This window comes from Asparagus officinalis, chromosome 9, assembly GCF_001876935.1.
Source record: "Asparagus officinalis chromosome 9, Aspof.V1, whole genome shotgun sequence".
Lineage (NCBI taxonomy): Eukaryota > Viridiplantae > Streptophyta > Magnoliopsida > Asparagales > Asparagaceae > Asparagus > Asparagus officinalis.
In genome coordinates this window covers 30,231,432-30,253,897 of record NC_033802.1, presented here as the reverse complement: position 1 = coordinate 30,253,897, position 22,466 = coordinate 30,231,432, and the positions used below count along the sequence as shown (strand labels likewise).

The window sequence follows — 22,466 nt, the reverse complement described above, 5'->3', positions numbered from 1 at the left end:
AAACCGTAAGGAATTTGGCGAAATGGAGGAAGCAAACCGAAGCCTTCGGCTCGGTTCGGATGGCCCCGTCTCGTCGAGATAGCCGATTTTCATATATAGTTCGTCTAATTCCGACTTACGGTTTGAAAGTTATGACCTGTTCTTCGTAGCAAATTATGTTCTGAAGTCCGTCTACAAGACCGGACTTCGTCAGAACATTGGACTTAGCTTAAAGCTCACCAAGCCCGCCTAAGGTTCGCCTCTGCATTACAGAGTCAAAACGCACAGGTCGAACCAGCGTTATAATCTCAAAACACAGAGGTTATCCTTGTGATATAACATCAAAACGCAGAGTTACGGCCCAACTCTGCGTTTTCAGCCTAAAACGCAGAGTTCATCTCTAAAACAGTACGACCTGTGCATTTTCAGCCTAAAACAGGCTCAACTCTGCGTTTTCAGCCTAAAACGCAGAGTTCATCTCTAAAACAGTACGACCTGTGCATTTTCAGCCTGAAACAGGCTCAACTCTGCGTTTTCAGCCTAAAACGCAGAGTTCATCTCTAAAACAGCACGACCTGTACGTTTTCAACCTTTAAACAGGCCCAACTCTGCGTTTTTAGCCTAAAACGCAGAGTTCATCTCTAAAACGCATGCGGCCTGTGCGTTTCGACTCCTAGCGAGCGCCCAACTCTGCGTTTCATCTTTAAGACGCAGAGTTAAGGTCCGAACGCAAGCGGCCTTTGCGTGTTCAACTCCCAGCAAGCGCCCAACTCTGCGTCTCATCTCTAAGATGCAGCGTTAAGGTCCAGAACGCCCAGATTGGCGTTTTGACTCGTTCAAAGCACTAACAGAATGGTTTCAAAACCGTTTTCCCCACGATTTAGGGAGCTGTTTAGGAGGGGGCGGTTACACCCCCACTCAGCCCATTGAGGAGCAGATTAAGGGGGTAGTTACCACCCTTAATCCCCTATAAATAGTGGGAAACTAAACTGAGTTCGGATCCTTCTTTTTGGGGAGCAAAGAAGAGATCTCTGTCTAGCTTTGGAGGGGATTTTCTCTCATCAACAAAGGGAAATTCGGTCAAGGGCTGGCATTTTCGGATCTGGGACTTGGCAGCAAAGGGAGAGATCGGCATTCATCCTTTGGAGCATTCCTTGAAGCCTTCGGCCTTGGCCTGAGAACCGAATCTCAGTTCAAATTAACTCTTTTTCAAGAGTTTCAAACTCGATCAGAGTTATCAACTCATCAAGAGTTTTAGACTTGCCACGCAAGTTCTCCACAGCGTCAAATCGTGAGGAGAAGACCACGTTCCAGTGAATCAAGAAGTTCGGATCGTCAACGAGAAGCAAACTCGACGCGAGCATTCGAGGGAGGCATCTCATCGCCACCGTGAAGAACCCAGAATTAAACAAAGGGGAGAATCAAATTCATTCTCCTCTCTTTTGTAATCGGAATCCAAATTGTAATTGATTTTGAGAGGAATACAAGTCAATTTTTCTTTCATTGTCTTTTTACTTCAAATTTCCAACAAACAAAAGATGGCGACTCTGCTGGGGACTAGCTTCTCTGACGAAGAAGTGGTGGTGCAATCTGACATTCATCTTACTGGAACGACCGTTGAAACTCTAATTATCGAGTTTGATCAAGCCAAGTACGAGGAGGCCCTCTCCTCCGGATCCCTTAGCCCCAAGGCTATGCGCAAGATCCACAAAGTTTCCGAGGAGACTAAAGCTCCAGTTGTAGCCAACTCATCTAAAGACTATCTCCCATGGGGGTTTCACTGTTCATACAGTCCCCTCTCTAAAGGAGAAGACTCGATTTCGGCACAACGCCAAAAAAGCCGATTCTCCAATCAACGCGAACTCCGCGTTTGCGAGCCTCAACATGAGCTCTGCATAAGCCAAGCTAAACGAAACCCTTAGGTGTGTGTTTGCTAGATAGAAGGCAGCCTTCAGAGGCGTGTTCCAACATCTAAACGCAGACATCAAACCTGCGTTGATCTGGCTGAATGCAACTCTCAAGAGTGCGTCCCAGAACCAAAACGCAACTCTCAGGAGTGCGTTTCACAAACTGAACGCAACTCTCAGGAGTACGTTTTAGAATCCGAATGCAGATCACAGGACTGCGTTTCACTAGCAAAACGCAGACTTTGGTCTTGCGTTAATCAAGCTAAACACGACCCTCGTGTTCCTTCTTTGGAACACGATGTGATTCGTCGTGTTCAAAATGATCAACATGGATTTAAAATTCATGTTTGCCAAGAACCAGTCCCATCCTTTAACGGACAGGGGGTTCCATCTTTACCCTCACGCTCCGTGAGAGGTTCATCCCAAGTCTCTGACTTGCGGGAATTGCTGTCGATGTTCAACCGACCGACGAATGTCGTTTTGCTTAATAATCGACGACATCCTCACAGGTAGAAGACTTTAGAGGATGAATACCTTGGAGTCACTTCTAACATGGTTGGTAGAGGGAGATCATCAACCCTTAGTTCTGACAAGTCAGAGACAGATCATTCTCCAAGGGTCAGAGAAATCACTAACGAGTTTGAAGGAGTCTACCAACGCACTCGGACGTGAACAGGAGCCATTCCCCCCGTCAACTATCGGAGTTTTGCCAGAGGAACTAATTCCGATGACGAACACTCAGCCATTACGGAGTCTCAATCATCAAGCTCTTTCGTTGGGCATGAGAGCTTCGCCCACATGGCAGAACATTTTGAAGACCTTTCAAAGAGACTTGATGAACATGAGGCCATGCTCAAATCTCAGTAGGAGGCCATCAATGAACTCATGACCATGTTGACTCAAATCGTCGCAGACAAGGCCAAATCTCAGGAGACAGATTCGCCGCTTAGGCAAGAATCTTCCCGGAGAGGAAAAGCATCTTCATCCCGACCTTACACGAGCAAAGGGAAGGGAAAAGTGATTGATGATGCGGCTTCTGACCAAGAAGCCCACAGCCTGGAATCTTCTTCTGATGAAGGAAGAGAGACTGAGAACGAGCAGAATCTTCAGTCTACCAAAATGGAAGAATTGGAAGCCCGCCTTAAAGCCATTGCTAACAGAAGCGAGCTCCAAGATGAGGGAGTTATCAGACCCTATCCTGCCGAATGGGATGCAGCCCCTTATCCTCCAAAGTTCGAGGTCCCGACGCTACAAACTTTTGACGGCACGGGATCACCGAACCAACATATTTATCATTTCAAGTCACAGACTGGAAATATAATATCGAACGATGCCATACTGGCTCGATTGTTCATTGGCACCCTCAAGGGAATTGCCTTTGAATGGTTCAGGAAATTGCCTGCGGGCTGTATCCAAAAGTGGGCGGATCTAGAGAGACTCTTCATATCAAAATTCTTTGAAGGGGATACAAAAGTCTCCATCCATACCCTTCTCTCTACTAAGCAGAAGAAGAGGGAATCAGTCAAAGCCTTCGTCAAAAGGTTTCGAAATATGGCTCCGCGATGTCCGACAGGTATGACACAGTCTACCCTAGTGCAGACCTGTCGACACAACTTGCAAACCGACCTCCTAGCCCAAATAGGAGTTGCAGAATGTCGTTCTTGGAGACAACTAATCTCTCAAGGCGAGCAGGTTAAAAAAATCATTGCCAGGATCAAAGCTGAAGAACAAAGTAGGTAGGATCAGCCCGAGCAATCAGACCAAGCCTAATCTTCTCATGAGCAACTGGACCAGGCTCACTCTTCCCAGTCAGAAGGGAAAGATACTACGGCCACTGAAGCTGATCCTCTTCAGTAGGATGCCGGGTCTCCAATCAAACTCGTTAGATAATGGCTCACTAGGCGATGTGTCATGTCTTCTCTTTTCCCCCTTTTGCACTTGTTTAAGACTGGGGGTTGGTTTATTTGAACTTCATTGGATTATGAATAATGAATTTTCTGAGTTGTCCTCTGTCAACCACAAAATCCACAAAACTATCACGTTAACAGTTACCTCTGATAGTCCCTCAACTTGCCAATCCTCTTCAATAGGATGGCAGGACCACAAAACTATCATGTTAACAGTTACCTCTGATAGTCAAACTCATCAGATAATGGCCTACCTGGTGATGTGACTCTATTCCGACTTCATGGATAGTGCCTCACTAGGTGATGTGCCTTGTCTATCTCTTTTTATTCCCCTGTAAGTCTTAATCCATACTGGGGGTTGATCACTTGGAATCCACTGGATTAAGAGTAACGAATCTTTCACATCACCGAGTTAACATTACACTTCTGACGATCATAATCCCCACAGAGTATGCATTCAGTTTGCATCATTCCCAATTTGTCACGTTAACAATACACCTCTGACAACTCATTTATCAATCATCGTCAATAGGATGATAAGTCCCCAAAGTTTCTCCAATCGCAACACAAATTCTTGTCACGTTAACAATACACCTCTGACAAAACCCACTTATCAATCCTCGTCAATAGGATGATAAGTCCCCAAAGTTGCTCCAATCGCAACACAAATCTTGTCACGTTAACAATACACCTCTGACAAATTCACTTATCAATCCTCGTCAATAGGATGATAAGTCTACAAAGTTGCTCCAATCGCAACACAAATCCTGTCACGTTAACACTACACCTCTGACAAAATCAACTTATCGACTCTCGTCAATAGAGCGATAAGTCCTCAAAATTGCCCGATCGTAAATTTTTCTTGTCACGTTAATATCACGCCTCTGACAAAATCCACTTATCGACTCTCTTCAATGGAGCGATAGGTCCACAAACCCGTCAAGTTAACACAGCAGATTTTTTGACAAAAGCAGTCCATACCGACAAATTTACTTGGTGTCGATCCTCTTGTGGTCTGTTAGAGACGTAAGCAACATGAAGATGGCAAGATAGAAAGAATGATGTGAAGATATGATTGATGCTCAATCAAATCTTCAAGTGGGAGATTGTTAGGCGCCTACCATCACCGAAAGCAGCCACCAACTTTGAAAATAGAGAAGAAAACAAAAGAGCGGACAAATACTGTTAGGTTAACATAACACCTCTAACAGTCAACCCCCTAATGAACTTGTTAATCCTTTTTTTCCAACAAGAATAGCAAGTTTTCATTATAAAATACCCAGCGGATTAAAGATTTTCTAGAATTATCCTAGTGATAATAAAGAAAATTTTTGAATTTTACTTTAGGTGAAAATTCATGCCAATTTAATACTATACCTCTGGCACTTCCATTAATCTTTCGGTGTTTCAAGCCACACAGGAAGAAACGACACCAAAAATCCATGCCTTCACGCATGGGGGACTTTATCTCGATCCCTAATTAGAGATAAGTCTATGCCTACAAGCTACCGCCTATCACAAATCAGGAGGAAGCTGACAACACTACGGACCCAAAGTACTGTGCATACCACAGGAGGGTCGTTCATCCCACCAAGGATTGCTTTGCTCTCAAGAATAGCATTCAGACCTTGGTTGAAGCCGGCGTTATATCGCTCAATTAAGTCATAACTCCAAAGAGTATACGAGTATAAACTGTTTCTCAATCCTCCAACAGGTGCAAGAGGTTAAACTGCTCCCTGCACACTCCGAAGAGTATATGAGTATAAACTGCTTCGCAATCCTCCGACCGGTATAAGAGGTTAAACTGCTCCCTGATACTCCAATAGGTATATGAAAAAGGACATCAAAAATCCATGCCTTCACGCATGGGGGACTTTATCTCGATCCCTAATTAGAGATAAGTCTATGCCTAATACGCGTTGCCGGTTAATCTTTCGCCGTGAAAAAGACACTAGGATTCATGCCTAGGGGACTTTATCTCGATCTCTAATTAGAGATAAGTCTGCATCTAACACATGCTGCCAGGTGGTTCGTTCCCGTGAAAATGACCAAGTCTACGTATTCAACATCGTAGCACCAAAATCCATACCTTTCACGCATGGGGGACTTTATCTCGATTCCTAATTAGAGATAAGTCTGCATCTAACACATGCTGCCGGGTAGCATATTCCCCTAATAATAGCAAAGCCTACGTATTCAATATCGTAGCAGGTCGTTATTAATAACGCCAAAATCCATGCCTTAACTGCTTCGCAATCCTCCGACCGGTATAAGAGGTTAAACTGCTCCCTGATACTCCAATAGGTATATGAATCTAAACTATTTCCTACCATTGATGGGAAGTTCCTGGAGAGTTTTTTTTATATTCTTAAGGATAACCTGGTCATGTAACTGATTACAATGTCGAACCCAGTTTTGCAAGGAAAGCTGGGGGTGGATAATGGAAAGTTCCCGGAAGGATATTACGTGTAGTATTCTTAGGGATAACCCAGTCACTGTAGAAGTGATGAATAAGAAATTCACGTTCAAACTCTGAATGTCGGAATGTTTCCTCTTATTATTGTCACATTCTCTAACTCTTATGAGTTATTTTTGAGACGAGATTCAAATCCCGTCACTTCGGATCGCTTTCGCAACTGAGATGACGACAGAAGAACAGCATCAAAAACGTCTCGAAGAACTCGAGAGGTTGGATGAAAAGCGCTTGGAGGCTCAACAACAAATTGAGTTATATCAAGCCAGAATGTCTAGGGCCTTTAACAAAAGAGTCTGACAGAGAAGATTCAAGGAAGGAGATCTGGTCCTCGCTGCTCGCCGACCGATAATCCTCAATTCTAAGAAGAAAGGTAAATGTCAAAGACAAGTCTCAAAGACTTAGTCAAAAATGCACGGAAGCCACTTCCATGTCTTAAGTCAAAACAATGAGATCAGACCCGCGATGCAAAAAACCGAACGCCGAGGTCACACCCATATTCCAAATTCAACATGCAAGGGTGAAACCCGCATCTCAAGTTCAAAATACAGGGTCCACCCCCACATTCCAGAAGCAGGATTATGGCGCATACCTTCACACAGGTCCTGCATGGAAAATCCCTTCAACCAAGCTGCCTTCGAAGCGAGACCGGGAAGTTCCTTGAAGAATATCACACTTAACATTCTAGAGGATAACCCAAAATCTTTTTCACCACCAAAATCCCTCACCGATCAATTTCAATTGACAGTGAGTCCACCAAAAATGTTTTTCTGGCCCTCTTGATTCTTTCCATGAACAAGAGGTCCACTTTCATTTCGGAATCCCCTTTCGATAAACGAAAAAACTCCCTCCTTCTTCTCTTTGGTTAAGCCCTCTCATGGCTATAACCGAAGTTGAGGTTTCACTTCGATAAACGAAGAAAGGGGGTTCTGTAGGCTGTCTAAAAATCACAATAGATAGTTGATCCCCCATCAAACACCGATGATGGAAATTACAATCTGACGACTTCCAGAAGGCTACGTTTTGAGGACTTTCACGTAGAATGTTACAATCTGACGACCTTCACAACAACTAATAAAAGCCCCAATTCAACAGCCTTCACAGTCAACATCGGGAGTTACAATCTGACGACTCTTATATTTTCAAGGAGCCAAGACGAAGATTACAAGGTGACGATCTTTGCAACGCTCTAGCAAAAGAGATTACAAATTGACGGTCTCTTCATATTAGAATGCTGATATCTCTCAAACCGTAAGGAATTTGGTGAAACGGAGGAAGCAAACCGAAGCCTTCGGCTTGGTTCGGATGGCCCCGTCTCGTCGAGATAGCCGATTTTCATATATAGTTCGTCTAATTCCGACTTACGGTTTGAAAGTTATGACCTGTTCTTCATAGCAAATTATGTTCTGAAGTCCATCTGCAAGACCGGACTTCGTCAGAACATTGGACTTAGCTTAAAGCTCGCTAAGCCCGCCTAAGGTTCGCCTCTACATTACAGAGTCAAAACGCACAGGTCGAACCAGCGTTATAATCTCAAAACACAGAGGTTATCCTTGTGATTCATCCTGAATCCTAAGAAAGGATATGCCGACGCCTAACACGCGTCGCCGGTTTAGTCTTCTACCGATTGAAAAAGACACCAGAATACCAGTTTGGGGTATTTTATCCCTAAGCCTAAGTAGGGATAAGTCAACGTCTAATACACGTTGCCGGGTAGCCTATTCCCGTAACAATGGCGAAGCCTATGTATTCAACATCATAGCACAAAGTCTCAGAGAATTCACTCTCTTAGCACAACGTTACATGCGGAACGGATTTAAGCAATCCGCATGCTAGCCCGACTCAAACGGTAGTCGGTAAAGGCTAATCAAATCCATTGAAGGCTGGGGGTTAGCCAAAAATCCTATAAATACGAGAGTCACTGATGCATCAACTTCATTAGTTGGTCTCGTGACTTGATCATCCTACGACATTCGAAACCCTAGGGTCAACGCCGGTCAAACGCGTAACCCTAGGTCAACGCCAGTCAACGCATTGCGATCAAAAAGTCAACGTACGACATTCGAAACCCTAGGGTCAACGCCGGTCAACGCGTAACCATAGGTCAACGCCAATCAATGCGTTGCAATGAAAGAATCATTACTCCGAAAAGTATACGAGTATAAACCGCCGCAGAGTTCATCTCTAAAACGCATGCGGCCTGTGCGTTTCGACTCCCAGCGAGCGCCCAACTCTGCGTTTCATCTTTAAGACGCAGAGTTAAGGTCCGAACGCAAGCGGCCTTTGCGTTTTCAACTCCCAGCAAGCGCCCAACTTTGCGTCTCATCTCTAAGACGCAGAGTTAAGGTCCAGAACGCCCAGATTGGCGTTTTGACTCGTTCAAAGCACTAACAGAACGGTTTCAAAACCGTTTTCCCCACGATTTAGGGAGCTGTTTAGGAGGGGGCGGTTACACCCCCACTCAGCCCATTGAGAAGCAGATTAAGGGGGTAGTTACCACCCTTAATCCCCTATAAATAGTGGGAAACTCAACTGAGTTCGGATCCTTCTTTTTTGGGCCTATAAATACGAGAGATCTTCGGCTAGCTTTGGAGGGGATTTTCTCTCATCAACAAAGGGAAATTCGGTCAAGGGCTGGCATTTTCGGATCTGGGACTTGGCAGCAAAGGGAGAGATCGGCATTCATCCTTTGGAGCATTCCTTAAAGCCTTCGGCCTTGGCCTGAGAACCGAATCTCGGTTCAAATCAACTCTTTTTCAAGAGTTTCAAACTCGATTAGAGTTATCAACTCATCAAGAGTTTTAGACTTGCCACGCAAGTTCTCCACAGCGTCAAATCGTGAGGAGAAGACCACGTTCCAGTGAATCAAGACGTTCGGATCGTCAACGAGAAGCAAACTCGACGCGAACATTCGAGGGAGGCATCTCATCACCACCGTGAAGAACCCAGAATTAAACAAAGGGGAGAATCAAATTCATTCTCCTCTCTTTTGTAATCGGAATCCAAATTGTAATTGATTTTGAGAGGAATACAAGTCAATTTTTCTTTCATTGTCTTTTTACTGCAAATTTCCAACAAACACACATTTAGGTTCATGATTGTGATGAAGAGCGTTAGGAGGAAGAATTTGTGCTATTTGATTGGGAGCACGATGAATGGTAGAGAACTGACGACTTCTTTGGATTTGGCTAGACTGTGGCATTTGTTGAGATTGTGATATTTGATTGGTTATACCGTGAATGGTTTGCCGAGGAGTGCTTTGACCTACAGATTGAAGTCCTTTGAGCACATTCGTATGAACAAGAAGACTGAGGTGGAGTCGGCACTTCTATCCATCGATCGAGGGCTTTTTTTAGGTAGTATTCATTCGGGCATTTGGGGGCCATCCAAGGAGGCATCGTTGGGAGGTAATAGATATTTAGTTTTCGAAGTTGGGAACTGTTCTAGGCATTGGTGGGTTGCAACCAAGTCACGTTTGTTTAAAGTCCTAGAAGTCAACAACAGGTGGAGGAGTAAGTTGGTAGAAAGGTAACCCATCGTTTTATTTTGGTAGGGGTTCTTTTTTACATTTGTGTCGAGCTCACGATAGTTTGAGACACTTCATTGGAAAGGAGATATTAGGACGACGAGATGAGATGACAGTTTTGATGGATCATTTCTTATTAGAGAAGGATCGACGTTTGTTGTCAAGCATTAGATTGTACAGGAGTTTTGGAGCTTCGACATATTTTGGTCATCTTAGTCATAGGTTACCGACTGCTACGTTTGGAGTTATTAGATTTGGTGGAGATGCTTCAGATTTTAGGTTATGTCAGATGTTTGGTTGCTCAGCATTTGGTCACATCGAGGATGTGAGATTTGATCCGGTTGCACATTTGGAATTCAGAGGCTCATTTGGTTATCAGTTGGGAGACTCTAATTTTGTTCTGAGCAGGTATGTCATATTTGACTCTCGGCAGGTAGAGAGTGTTGATCAGATCATTTGGTATATTACAACGGGTGGAGAATGATGGTACTCCATATTGGATAGAGATTACTCCACATACTCTAGATCATACTGCATCGTTTGGGATTTCAGCTGAGGTGACACAATTTGGGGATCATTTCGATTTGGATGCATATGATGAGTTGGTTGATTCGAGTGCAGCTGGTAGACATAGTTTGAATTTGGATATGGCTGTTGATTCACCTCAAGTGGAGGTGTTTGGTTTTTTTCACTTTGGGGCCATTGGGAGAGCTATCAGCCGTAGATTTGTTGGTAAAGAGTTGAGAACCCTTCTATTGGATTGAGTGTCTTTGGAGTTCATTTGGTAAACTACGTGAAGGCTCAATTCCTTGGGCATGAGGATACGTAGGCAGTCATTTATGATACCGTAAGTTTGGTGAGTTGATACCGACATTTGGAGTTTGTTCGTATTCTCGTTTGGGTTCTCGACTTGTTGCATGTGGATTGAGTTTGTTGTCGTGGATTTGTTCCACTTCCTACTGGACGCAACAAGTGAGACGTTTGGTTGGTATTGGTGTCAGCTCAGTTTTGGAAAAACTTCACCGAGGTGGAGAATTGTTGGATAGTCGAATCCTAATATATGTTTCCTAATTTGTTTTGGTATCAGGTTATTCGGATTCCTAATCTGTTTTGGTAACATGATTCCAAATCTGTTTTGGTAACATGTTATTAGGATTCCTAATCTGTTTTGTTTTTGGTTTTAGAATTCCTAGTCTGTTTTTGGTTTAGGATTTCTATATATATGGAACGATTGGAAGAGAGAATAAAGCAGCGAATTGGGAATATTTGCAGCATAGAAAAGAGGTATTTTCTGAGCTATTGGTTAGGGTTTTATTTGGAGAGAATTAGAGATTTGTTGGTGAGATTAATTAGTGAGTTCGAGTAAATTATATTCTCAATTTGTACTCTTCTTCTCTATTAGTGAAAACTTCATCCCCTTCTTGCACCGTGGACGTAGGCAACTTGCTGAACCACGTTAAAATTAGTTATTTGTGTTTGTGCCATTATTTTGATTGTGTTTGGCATTCTCTCGGCGTTTGTTTGATTTGATCTCTCGAAACACATCGGTTTGGTTTTGGCTTCCACCACGCACAACAAACTTCCCCTCCTTCGTAGAGAGGTGCAGTTGAATAATAATTAATGCGCACGTCGGGACAAACACATCTTGTGGGGTTCCACATTAATGAACAGTGAGAACCTTGGCAAGGTCCGGCTCTGGAAATTATGTTTTGGAAATATATGCATACTTTTGTGTATCTATGTGGGGCCTACGCTTGATCATGTCACCCGAGGCTTGCTTGAAGTAAAAACCCTCTGAGGGACAGCCATTTTCTCATTTTCTTTCATAAATTTCCAACTTCATTTATGCCCTTCATAAAAGTACATGTACAACTATGACAATATTATTTTGGCTAAATAATAGTAAGGGCTTAATTGCACTTAATGCCTCGTAGGTTTCTCTACTTTGCATTTATATGCCCTCACTTATTTTTTTTAAATCACTTAATATACTGCAAAGTGTTTACAAATTACTCTTATATAACTTTACTTCTTTTCGACATTTATATAACCTAAAGTTTTAAAAATATTCACTTAAATACCTTAAATTTTTTAAATCTTGCACTTAACTGCCCTCAATTATGCAAACTTCGGGGTACTTAGTGTAAATTTTAAGAACTTTAAGATATTTAAGTGCATATTTTTAATACTTAAGGGTATTTAAGTGAAGTTTTAAAATTTTAGCGTATATAAGTGCTACAAAAAGTAAAGGGAGGTTATATTAGTGAAATTTTTAAAAGTTTTAGGGCATGTAAGTGCTGCCAAAAACAATTTAAGTATTATTAGAAAACCTCCTTTAACTTTAATGTTTTTTGAGAGAATACCCATAAACGCGTGAACGACACAAGTCTTGGTTGTAAAAACAACTCCAACATAATTTTATCCACCCATGTGAAAATTATCGTTAACAATGTAATGGGAGTTTTCTGATAAAAATTAAAGTTAAATGGGGTATTGTGATAACTTCTAAAGTTTAGGGGGTTTTATAATATCTTGAAAGTTATGAGGTTATCTAGTAATCATCCAAAGTTTGTCTGTGTAGTGTTGTGGGGGGCGGGGGAGGAGTGTTAGATATTTAATTAGTCTATTAGTCTCATACATATGGTTGCTACGGCTGGTAAGCACTATCTCACTTAACATCATAAATTGTTGTCTAGGTTTTATTATTAATTATCCTATAGCTAACAAAGTGAGCGATTAGTTTCGGAGGCTCCGTGAAAATCTATTGAGACGATTTTAATGAAAAAAATATATATTATGAAAAAAAAAAAACCCAAATGAGTCAGAACAGATTATAACCGGATACAATTAGTCAATACTAAAATCCGCTGGAATTTAACAAGCAGATACTCGCCTATGCATCCGTTAATACTTTTTGACTGGATAAAAGGGACCATATGGATAAAAACAGAAAATCCTAACAACTCTCCTGAATCTGAATCGTAACAACTAAACATCTCTGATATTTCGGATTCACATTATCCATTTTAGTTATCTATTTAAACCCCCGGAGTACCCCTCATCAGTAGTCACAAACGCTCACTTACTTTTCTCCTACCCTATTCCATAACCATGAAGCTGTCCCTCCTTCACACTTCTCCCGCCCTCCTCCTCTTCATCATCCTTTTCCAAACTCTAAATCCACAGCCGACGTCAGGCTTCCTTTCCACCTCGGACCGATGGATCGTCAACGAGTCAGGCCAACGTGTCAAGCTCGCGTGCGCAAACTGGCCATCTCATTTGGCCCCTGTGGTCGCCGAGGGGCTCAGCAAGAGCCCATTGGATGCCATATCAAAGTTAATAGGCTCGATGGGTTTCAACTGTGTTAGGCTCACTTGGCCTCTCTACCTTGTTACCAACTCCTCCTATGCTACGCTCACCGTTCGTCAATCCTTCCAAGGGCTCGGCCTCAATGTATCCCTCGACGGATTGACGAAAAACAATGCTTGGATCCTGGACAAGACGCTCATCGAAGCGTACAAGGTGAGCTATCAAAAAATAGAAATCGTGTTTACGGACGTTGTTGCTTGTGGGGTCCTTTAGTGCAGCTCATTTATGGTTACAAGTCCTATATTTGTAGGATAGGTTGCATTGGATTCGTAAGTTTGTTTCAGTAGATATAGAACTTGTGTTAATTAATGTTGCTGGTTTTATTATTATTATTATTATTATTTTTGAGTAGGCATACTGTTGTTGTTGCTTTAGGTGTTCTCTATAGTTAAAGTCTTAAAGATATAGAGTAGTTTAAAAGTTCATTTCGGTTTGTGTACAACTAGAAAAGTTATTATAGTTGCTTTAATTTCAATACGTTTAATTATTGCGTGCTATATGTGAAAGGTTTGTAAAAGATTAATTGTCTAGGTTCCTTTATGCATTACTAGCTAGTTCTCCGTCCTGCATAATGCAACTAAAAAGCATTTTAAATGTTATTTAAAATGCAGGAAATGCATCATAACCATGAAAAAAATATAACATTAATTTTTGTGATACTGTTGACCGAGTTGATTCACAAGTAAGCTTTGAAATCCGTATAGTGACTCGGATGTAACAACATGACCAAAATAAGTGAAGATAATACTAAGTAAGGACGATCAGGATTTAACACCAACACGGACGTTCTCATGCTATTGGACGCATTAATTGGGAGTCAATATCGCTTTAAAGTAGTCTATAGATATGAGGTCATGAAGGGTAGTTTGTTTACTGCATTCATTTTTGACATTTTCTAATTTTATTAAGTGTTGATGACCAGCAACCTTTTTGTTTAGTATAGCAAACTGAAGGATTAGTTGGCTTCTATCATGAAGAATGTTGATGACCAGCAACCTTTTTGTTTAGTATAGCAAACTGAAGGATTAGTTGGCTTCTATCATGAAGAATACGAAACAAATTGAAAAATAAGATCTAGTATAGCAAACTGAAGGATTAGTTGGCTTCTATCATGAAGAATACGAAACAAATTGAAAAATAAGATCTGGGACTCTAAGATATATATGGTTGCCTAAACACGCACGTGTCCAGCATCCAGCCAAATACAAAAGATGGTTGATTATGGTGAATTTGAGTATGAATAATAATAATTTCTTCTTTGTTTATGTTGGATCAAATATGATGCAGGCTGTGGTGGCAAATCTTGGGAGCAACAACATAATGGTGATCCTGGACAATCACTTAACTCAGCCGGGCTGGTGCTGCAACAACAACGACGGCAACGGTTTCTTCTGGGACCCGTTCTTCAATCCTAACGAATGGCTCGCCGGGCTCTCACGAATGGCCAGATTGTTCAACGGAGTCACCAACGTCGTCGGCATGAGCCTGAGAAATGAGCTCAGGGGTCCAAGACAAAATGTCCCAGATTGGTACAAGTACATGCCGATGGGCGCCGACGCGGTTCACCAAGCGAACCCTAACGTCCTCGTCATACTCTCAGGACTCAACTTCGATAATGACCTCAGCTTTCTGTCGAAAAAAAAACTCAAGCTCTCCTTTCCCAACAAGCTCGTCCACGAGGTGCATTGGTACGCGTTCTCAAATACCGATACGTGGAGCAATCAGAACGCCAATGATGCTTGCGGCTCTATAACCTCCAACATAATGAGGAAAGCGGGGTTCGTACTGAGTCAAGGAACTCCGTTGTTCATGAGCGAGTGGGGGATCGATCAGAGGGGAGGGAACAGGAATGACAACAGATACTCGAGCTGTGCTCTGGCAGCTCTAGCTGAGCTAGACCTTGATTGGGCTCTCTGGGCTTTGCAAGGGAGTTATTATCTAAGAGAAGGCGTACTCGATATGGAGGAGGTTTATGGTGCTATGAATTTAGATTGGTCTGGACCAAGGAATGCTACCTTCCTACATCGGCTCGCTTCTATAAAATCTCCCTTCCGAGGTATAATTAGTTGACATAATGCCCTGCCTAATACCATCACGCTGTCCTTTTGTAACTAACTGCGTAAATAACGATACGATTTTAATTCTTGGCTCAGGCCCAGGACTCAACAACCCCCTCAACACCGTGCTCTACCATCCGAAAACAGGGTCGTGCGTCGTCCAGGACGGTTCGACAAATTCGTCATTGCATTTAGGCCCTTGTGACTCACCGAGAGGTTGGAAATATAATGGTCAGACCATCCAGCTCGTAAATTCAGACTCGTTCCTGAAGGAATCAGGTGCAGGCCAGCCGGTGACGCTCGAGAATTTCGCTAACAGCGGTAGCTTCAAATGGGATCTGATATCAAACTCGAAACTACACATCACTTCACAGACTAATCTATGCCTGGATATCGGCTCTGATGGCAGCACTCTCATCACGAATCCCTGCAACTGCATCGGTAAAGACAAGAACTGCGATCCTGAGGGTCAATGGTTCAAGATGGTTCCCAGCAACAGACCCGTGCAGCAATGACCGAGAGGGGACTTAGAGGGTAGGTGAGGAAATAATTGTTGGAGTAGTGGAAAAGCCTATGAAAATATTCAATAAGGAATGATTTTATGTGCATATACCTCAAGTCTCTCGCTCTTATGTGTTTGGCAATTGCAACGAAAATAGAAACTAGTAAAAAGCTTAACTGATACATCCTTCTTATTATATGAACTTTGCACAATTTTCAAGGCAATTAGGGGATAACATGGCGGTCTATAACATGGCGGTCTATAAGTACTAATTAACTATATGAACTTTGCACAATTTTCAAGGCAAGTTAATCGGGGAAAATGGATTTTATTAGAGAAACCATTTAATTGAAGCTAGCTTGCTTCCTCTGAACTCAATGTAAAAACTGGAAGAATATGGCTAAAAGAATCTATACAGAGCAGAATTTTCACGCTCGTTCGCTCAATTTAATGCATTGTCTTCTTTCACCGGTTCAATGCAAATAATGTTTGAGGCCCAAAGAATATTTAACACTGACAAGATTTTTTGGCCAACCTTCTGTTGACATAATTTAACAAAATTCTGTAGAGCGGTTTCTGACCGAGTTTGTTAATATATAACATATTATAATTTGAATAAGAAAATACATGTACATGATCAATTACCAGCAATTGATACGGAACATTTTATTATTATTAAAGCACTAAATTGATCATTGATTAGGTTCCTACGGTGAGAATTATATAACAAGGGATATATGAGAAGGATTAACTATCCCGCTCCAATGTCTTTAATATACTTAATTTATAATTTGAAATTTTGAAAATGTGTATTTGGTCTGAAAATTTGATTTTAAGCCCTGAAGTTGGATCATTCATTTGAGGGTCGACACTGAAGTAGAAAGGTAATATTATTTTGACCGGAGCATCCTTGGAGTGCCTGTTTGGGTGTTCGAGCATCCTTGGGGCGCCTGTTTGGACGATGAACCTCACAGAGCAAATTAGCCCAATCTAATTATTGTTACTGAACGATTGCCCATCTAATATACTCAACTGGAAGTGCCAAACTTTGTAATAAAAATTACATAATGCTGGAGAATCACTGACAAATAAAACATTGGCTATGTCGACAGATTTCCCTTTTCTTTTTTAATTTGAAACTATCTGCTCATAAATATGCAGATGTCCAAGAAAAATGGTATGAAGCTAGGATTTTCGGTTAAGCCCGAAGTGACCTAATCCCCTAAAGAACAAGAAAGCACAACAGTGGAAATGACAGTAAATTGTAAGGGTGTGAAAAAATGACCCTGATATGACAAGAATGTGTTCCCAATGCTGTCTGATATGGTACAGCTACAAGACAGAACACAAATATTTGCCCTTCAAACTAGTATTACTTCACAGCTACCTGAGATACTAGTTTGTAAGAAGCCAGAAAAAAGTAGTCGGAGGGGAGTAATTGATGGCAAACATACCCTGTAAAATCTAGAGCATTGAGTTCTCTATGATGGACAACTCTTCTACACCCCTTCTCATTTTTATCCACCTGGTTAATCATCAAGTAGACAATATCTAAACAGAGAAGATAAATTGAGAGCAGAATGTGTTGTTGTGGTGGTTCTGTTGATGAAAGAAAAAGCCTGATGTTTGAATCCATAAGATTAGACTTAAGATTGAGGTTCCCGTGATCGTCCTATTTGGCAGGTGAAGATCTTGTTGTGCTCTGACACTAATTGTCACGCGCCTATGCTGAAGCGTGCTCGCTCACCAAACAAGTCGTAATCACAGGAGAAGAATAACCATTCACACACGAGCACAATCCAAAACTGAAATACGATAGATCAATCATAAACACAGAGATATACGTAGTTCGGCAATTTGCCTACGTCCACGGAGAGAGAATGGGGAAATTCAACTAAATAAATGAGAGTACAAAGGGTTACAATTTCACAAAACTCACAAACTAACCCTCAACCAAATCTCTCAACATGCTCACAATATCTCCCTCTCACAATGCTCAAAAGTCTCTCTAATCTCTGATTACAAGTCTACTCTTTTTTATTTGATCCTAATCTCTTCTAAGGCGTTCAATATATATAGAAAACCTAAAACCAAAACAGACTAGGAATTCTAAAACAAAAAACAAAACAAATTAGGAATCCTAATAACCTGTTACCAAAACAGATTAAGAATCATGTTACCAAAATAGATTAGGAATCCTAATAACCTGTTACCAAAACAGATTAGGAACCTGCTATCCAACAATTCTCCATCTCGGCGAAGTATTTCCAAAACTAAGCCGACACCAATATGAGCAACAATTCATCGTCTCACCAAATTCATCTGCACCAATGTGGTTGCCTACGTACCCCCTCTCCCAAGGGATCAAGCCGTCCATAGTTCATCCCAATGGCCGTTAACGGCCTTAACAATCACGAATGTGCAACAAGTTTCAACAATGACCAAACTTATTGCTCGGAACTACCTTAGTGAGTATATCCGCCGGATTATCCTTCGTGTGGACCTTAATGATCTCTACATCCTCATCTTCAAGAACATCTCGAATGAAGTGATAACGAACATTAATGTGCTTCGTCCTTGCATGAAAATTTTAATTCTTCGCCAAATAGATAGCACTCATGCTATTACAATAAATAGTGATGGACCGCTGCGATATACCAAATTCCTCCAAAAGTTCTCGAAACCAAATAGACTCCTTCACAGCCTCTGTTATCATCATATTCTATGACTCCATCGTAGACAGAGCCACAGTAGACTATAAGGTGCATCTCCAACACAATGACGTACGGGTCAAAGTGAACACACACCCGTAGTAGACCGACATTTATCCAAATTTTCGGCATAATCCGAATCAACATAGCTAATGCACAACTGTCACCTGTAGTGTAACTCTCATAAACTAAACCAATATTGAGCGTACCTCGAATGTACCTCAAAATCCATCTCACGGCATCTCAATGACCCACTCCTGGATCGTGCATGTATCTCGAAACCATGCTCACCGCCTATGATAAATCTAGCCTCGTACATACCATCACGTACATCAAGCTCCCAACCGCACTCTCATATAGAGTATTTGACATCAACTCTCAATCTTCAACTGTCTTCGGTGAGAGGTCAGCTGAAAGATTCAAATGGGCTCCCAAAGGTACACTAACTAGCTTTGTATCCATGATAACATGAAATCGCTATAGAACATTCTTCAAATAAGCCACATGTTTCAAATAAATTCTGTCATTCTCTTTGTCTATGTCAATCTTTATCCCTAAAATACGCTTAGCCTCACTCAAATCTTTCATCTCAAACTCTTTTGAAAGTTGTGTTTTCAACTCATCTACATAAGACCTAGAAATAGAAGCAACCAACATGTCATCAACATAGAGCAAGAAATGGATGTGCACACCTCCTTTCAACTTTTAAAAATACACGTAAGGATCAAACTAGCTTCAGGTGTACGAATGACTAAGTATAAAACTGTCGAATCTCCTATACCACTGTCAAGTAGAATACTTCAAACCGTATAGCGATTTCTTCAATCTGCAAACAAGGTTTTCTTTCCCTGCAGCTAGGAATCCTAATGACTGAGTCATATATATTTCTTCATCAAGATCACCATGAAGAAATATCGTCTTTACATCCAACTGGCCTAACTCCAATCCATTATGTGCCACCAAATCTAGTAAAATCCGAATCGCAGAATGCTTCACCACCGAAGAGAAAACCTCATTATAATCAATACCTTCCTCATGTGCATAGCCCTTCGCAACCAACCTAGCCTTAAACATCAATGGAGTGTCCTCAATGCCCTCCTTGCAACCAATTGTCTTCCACACTTTTTGAAGATCAACAAGTTCTCATGTATCATTCTTATGAAGGGAGTCTATCTCTTCCTACATAGCAACCTGCCATGAATCATTCTCTAAACTCTGTTCGGGCTCTCTGAATTTAGTAGACACTAAGTTATCTATACTCTCTCCACCAGAAGTGCATATGCAACTACTGTTTCTGTATACCGTACTAGCATCCATATGTCTCTCCTCTGTCTCCGAATCGTAATAGAATCCTGAACTTGAGCCGTCGGTCCCTAATCCTACACAACTATACCCGTATCCTCTTCGTCGTCGATGTGCTCGCCTGGCATCACTTCAGTCGGCACTCTAATGGATATTGTATCATCTGGACAATGTGGAGATTTATCAATCTCCACCACCTATGATATTTCCTCTGTCAGGTCGCTCTCCACCTGATAAGAGTTGGGAAGATTCAAGATAGAAGCCTCATCGAACTTGACATCTCTACTCAGTACAATATTCCTATCAACTAAATCCCAAAACTTGTATCCCTTGACACCACGCTTGAATCCTACAAATATGGCCTTCCTAGCTCGAGGTTCTAACTTATCAGTCTTTACATGATAGTATGTAGGACACCCAAATACGTTGAGCTGGTTATAGTCGTGTGTTGGATCTCCCGACTATATCTCCATAGAGGTCATCCCCTCAATCGCAGATAAAGACAACCTATAAATGAGATGGCTCGCATATTAAAGTGCCTCAGCCCAAAAGATTTTCTCAAAACCACTATGCGCTAAGAAACATTGGATCTTCTCCAGCAAAGACTGATTTAATCTCTCTGCTACACCATTCTGCTATATTGTATGACTAACCATGAAGTACCTCTCTATATCCTCGTCTCGACATAGCTGCTGAAAGGGGTCTGATGTGTACTCACCACCGTTGTCGGATCGTAACGTCTTGATCTTTCTCCTAGTCTGCAATTCTAACCTCTTCTTCTACTCCACAAATATATCTAGGAATTTACTCTTCTTCGTCATGGTGTACACCTAATAACGTCTGGAATAGTTATCAAATGTGACGAACCAATGTCTACCACCAAGTGATGCGGTCTTGGTGGGACCCCAAACATTTGTGTGCACATAATTCAGGATGCCTCTCGTCCTATGAATGGTTGTCCCGAACTTCACCATCGTCTTCTTACCAAGAACACAGTACTCATAGAACTCAAATTTTCCACTCTTGACTCCCTTCAATAGCTACTATTTGCACAGCGCCTGTAGTGACTTCTCTCCTGTGTGCCTAAATCTATAATGTTAAAGTCTACTAATGTCCACCTCTGAAATAACTGAAGCAACCTAGCCAACTACGGTTCTCCCCTTTAGATAATACAAGTTCCAACTATAGACTCACTTCATCACCACCAAAGATCCCTTAGTAACCTTTGCTATAGCATCCTCAAAGGTCAGCTTGAATCCCTTTGCCTCCAAAGCTCCAACTGAGATAAGATTCTTCTTCAACTGAGAAACAAATCTCACCTCCTTCAATTCACTGACTACTCAATCATACATTCGAATCCTTATAGTACCTATCCCACAAATGCCACAGGATTAATTATTTTTCATGATAACAACACCCCCATCAAGTCTCTCAAATGATAAAAATCAATCTCGTCTAGGAGTCATATGATATGTAGCGCTAGAATTAAGCATCTAATCTGATGCATCTAAGTGGTTCACCTATGGAGTAATCAATTGAGAAAAACTCGAATTAGCGGAATCATCGCATTTCGCAATATTCACCTCATTGGCCTTCGGACCATTCTTCCAATGACCCTGCCCCTTACAGAATACACATTGGTTCTTTCCTAGCTGGTGACGACCTCTTGACTTTGACCTTCCTCTATTACCACCTTTTGGGTATGGGCTTCTACATCTCTTCGACAACGTCTCACCTAAAGTACTAGCGCGGGAAGTCTCTTTGTCCTTCCTCCTCAAATCATAGTTGGTCAAAGCATTAGTAACTTCATTATAGCTGATAGAAGACCTCTCAATCAACAAAGTAAGCACGAAGGTATCATACTCCTCATCCAGTAAGGAGCCTAACAAAATAATCGTCTTGTACTCTTTCGATATCTTCTCATCAACATTCGCCAAGTCCGACAATAACTTAGTGTAGTTGTTCATATGAGCCGCTAGTGAGGTGCCTCAGACATCTGAAATCCGAACAATCTTCACAACAAATACAAACGATTCTCAAAACTCTTCGTAAGCTAATTATTATTAAGAATTTTTCACATCTTCATTGCAGATGTCACCCTAATCACATTATACTTTAATTTCTGTTCCAAACAGGATCTAATTACCCCACAAGCATTCCTATTCATCTTTTGTCATACCGCCTCTTCATATTTTGGTGGTCTCTCTTGGACCATGATGGTCTCATCTAAATTCTGAGCATTGAGCGCATCTTAAACGTCGCTCATTCACAAACCAAATTTGATCTTGCCACATACTTCACCATACTAATTTTGGTATTCTGAAAACCAACTTGGACTATACTCGTCATCTTGCTGCTTTCACCAATTGTTCGCGGGAAAAATCGTAGCTTTCTTCATTGAATTTATTGTTCTCTCAAGTAACTGTTTTTCGATTACAAAACATCCGGTCTTTTTATAAGATCTAGTTACAACAAAATCAAAGAAAAAAAGTAAAAAGATTACAACTTTCCTTTTTCGAACAAATCACGAGCTCCTGTTTTGCGGTCACTCGCTTTTATGGGTTCTTCGCCTGTGCCGTGGTTAATCCGTGGACCACCGCGCGATCTAGATCCGGTCGGATCTACACGGTATAACGGGTGTTATCTCACAAAGAAAATAACAGCCGGGGGTACTATTTCACCAAGGAAATAGTAGCCTTCTCGGGATCAAAGGCCAAGCTTTGATCCAGAGTA

The 22,466-nt window shown here is 41.6% G+C and overlaps 1 protein-coding gene across 1 annotated transcript; it reads left to right on the top strand.

The window, feature by feature from the left end:
* On the top strand, positions 12,850-15,828 carry LOC109824802. The gene is made up of 3 exons (XM_020391449.1): positions 12,850-13,314; positions 14,449-15,217; positions 15,315-15,828. Exons 1-3 carry the CDS (start codon positions 12,904-12,906, stop codon positions 15,731-15,733), a joined length of 1,599 nt encoding a protein of 532 aa, XP_020247038.1. The 5' UTR covers positions 12,850-12,903; the 3' UTR covers positions 15,734-15,828.

Coding starts and splice junctions, on each gene's coding strand:
- LOC109824802 (XM_020391449.1), top strand. CDS start 12,904: ATGAAGCTGTCCCTCCTTCACACTTCTCCCGCCCTCCTCCTCTTCATC. Junction 13,315..14,448: donor CGCTCATCGAAGCGTACAAG/GTGAGCTATCAA, acceptor AATATGATGCAG/GCTGTGGTGGCAAATCTTGG. Junction 15,218..15,314: donor TATAAAATCTCCCTTCCGAG/GTATAATTAGTT, acceptor TTCTTGGCTCAG/GCCCAGGACTCAACAACCCC.